General features: G+C 42.4%; 1 protein-coding gene across 1 annotated transcript; it reads right to left on the bottom strand.

Moving 5' to 3' along the window:
* Positions 1–62: 62 nt before the first annotated feature.
* LOC116775367 (mitochondrial S-adenosylmethionine carrier protein-like) lies at positions 63–2175 on the bottom strand. The gene is made up of 6 exons (XM_032668260.2): positions 1856–2175; positions 1576–1696; positions 1330–1475; positions 1137–1235; positions 487–639; positions 63–415 (listed from the first exon to the last, which is right to left on the bottom strand). Exons 1-6 carry the CDS (start codon positions 1907–1909, stop codon positions 149–151), a joined length of 840 nt encoding a protein of 279 aa, XP_032524151.1. The 5' UTR covers positions 1910–2175; the 3' UTR covers positions 63–148.
* Positions 2176–2270: the final 95 nt, after the last annotated feature.

The following is a 2270-nucleotide window of genomic DNA, read 5'->3' as shown; positions in this document are numbered from 1 at the left end:
GATGATGTTTATATGGAACCACGAACCCGCCCCGGCCTAGGGCGGCTCAATGAAACGACAGCTGGCCACAAACAGTTTAATAAACAAATAGTATGTTAGGGTAACGTGTACCCCGCCTCTGTGAGCGGGGGGAGGGGAGCTTCCGCTGCTATCTGTGGAAGTAGTCGTCGAACAGCTTCTTGGTGTCGTCGTAGACCCCGAAGAAGACGAAGCCGCCCAGCATGAAGGCGGTGACCCGCGGCAGCACGCCCGCGAACAACCCGCGCACCCCGCCCTGGAGGTAGATGTCCTGCAGCACGAGGCCGATGGAGGGCCGGCGCGAGCACTCCGCTAGCATGATGCGGGTCTTGGCCAGGTCCAGAGGCGTGGTGGCCGCCGCCGCCGCCCCGCCCGCCAGCGACCCGCACGCGGCGCTCTGCACCGTACACGGTTCCGTTATAAGAATGAATGAACGACGACGAGTGTCGGACCGAGGCCAGCACTCACCTGCAGGCTGGTGATGTGTCCGTCGTTTCTGTCGCGGAGCTGCTGTTTGAGGAACTCCCACAGAGGCAGCTCCAGGAAACTGAAGGGAAGGTCGCGGAGGACCGTGGACAGGAAGCCGCGGTACACGCCGCTGACACCCTGCAGCTTGAAGGCCTGGGACACGATACGAACACGACGACATGTGTACACATGTATATGAAAAAACCTGACATTCTTTGCATTTTACAAACAATGTCTACAGAAAAATATATTATTCCTTTTAATTTATACAATAGTCATATAAATTTAAATAATTAAACATTCTGTGAAAAGCAATAAAAAGATAGCACTCATTGTAAAGCTTTCATCATGATTCATCAAAACACTGAGGGCCTTGCAGCGGCCAGCAGATGATTTAAATTAATAGAAGCGAGTTTTATCACAATATAAAATGTCACCTCACAGTACATGTATCCACGACCGTTGTATTTACATCACAACAGAACATGTTCCGCTTTCTGCGATATGAGTGAATGTGGGACATTGATGTGTGTCTTGGCATTATACTGGCTTATGATAATCACTGAGTATATCACTCGGTACAACAATGTGACATTACTTGACGGATTTGTATTCCAAGAATATTAAATCACCGACATCCAGTGACCTACCTTCATCAGTATCCCAATGCTGCTACACTTTTCTGTCCCCACATATGTTTGTTTCCTCTGCTTGGCTACTTCAGCCGGCACACGGACTACGCACGCACACTGAACAACATTGAAACTTATCACATATAATGTATTTGATATGTTAAATCATTATTATATTCACATACACGAAGATGTTTCACGGTAAACTCACAACTTCTCCCACACTCGCTGATAACATATACACTAAGGGAGCATATTGTGGAGACACCATTGGTGTGCAGACATTCTTAGTGGCCTCATAACAGGCAAAGAACAGGGCTGTAGTGGGCATGGACGCCGTGGCCACTGTCAATAGACCTGGAACACGTTTCAATATCATAGCTTCCATATAAACTAAATGAAATAGTTATATAGTTAGTATTCAGAGTTACAATACTTAATATAAGGAAACTATTACCTTGATACACTCCTCTGAACCCACCGGCCTTGTAGAAGCCTTGTTGGCTTTGAAGACGGGTTTTAATAGTGTCTAAAGGATACAGAGTTACATCCACAGACACACCGGCCAGAGCTCCCGCCTTCATTATAACATACCGTTTACAATAAATACTACTATTTGACTTTACATAAAAAATAATAGCTTTGATTATTTTAAGATTTTAGTTTATTTTATTTTTAAACACTAATGGATGTGAAACTCAAATAACTTTGTTTAAGAATATATATATAGCACTTACCAACAACGGTGATAAGTAGGACCTGTTGGACCTTTGATTCTCTGAACCCTCCATTGTAATTAAATAGATTAAATTAAATAATATTTAAAATATGAACAATATTCTTGTAAATAATATAACCTATTCATATATTATGCAATAAATAAATAACTGTTCTGTATTTATCTCCTAAAACATTAGGAGTTGCTTGACATATCCCTTAAAGATTATTTGAATATTTCTCATAATTAAAGTATAAATATTTTATAAGAAATATTTCGCAATTTTCAAACACGACCGCCGTATCTTGACGGCTCGACAGATTGTCAAATACTTGACAAATGACACCTAGTTAATGGTTAACGTCTAGGACTTGTGTGAAACTGAATTGATCGGCGAGAGCGTGAAGGAAGTCTGACTTTAATAATTAATTAAT

This window comes from Danaus plexippus, chromosome 25 (assembly GCF_018135715.1).
Source record: "Danaus plexippus chromosome 25, MEX_DaPlex, whole genome shotgun sequence".
Classification (NCBI taxonomy): domain Eukaryota; kingdom Metazoa; phylum Arthropoda; class Insecta; order Lepidoptera; family Nymphalidae; genus Danaus; species Danaus plexippus.
This window is presented reverse-complemented; position numbering and strand designations above follow the sequence as displayed.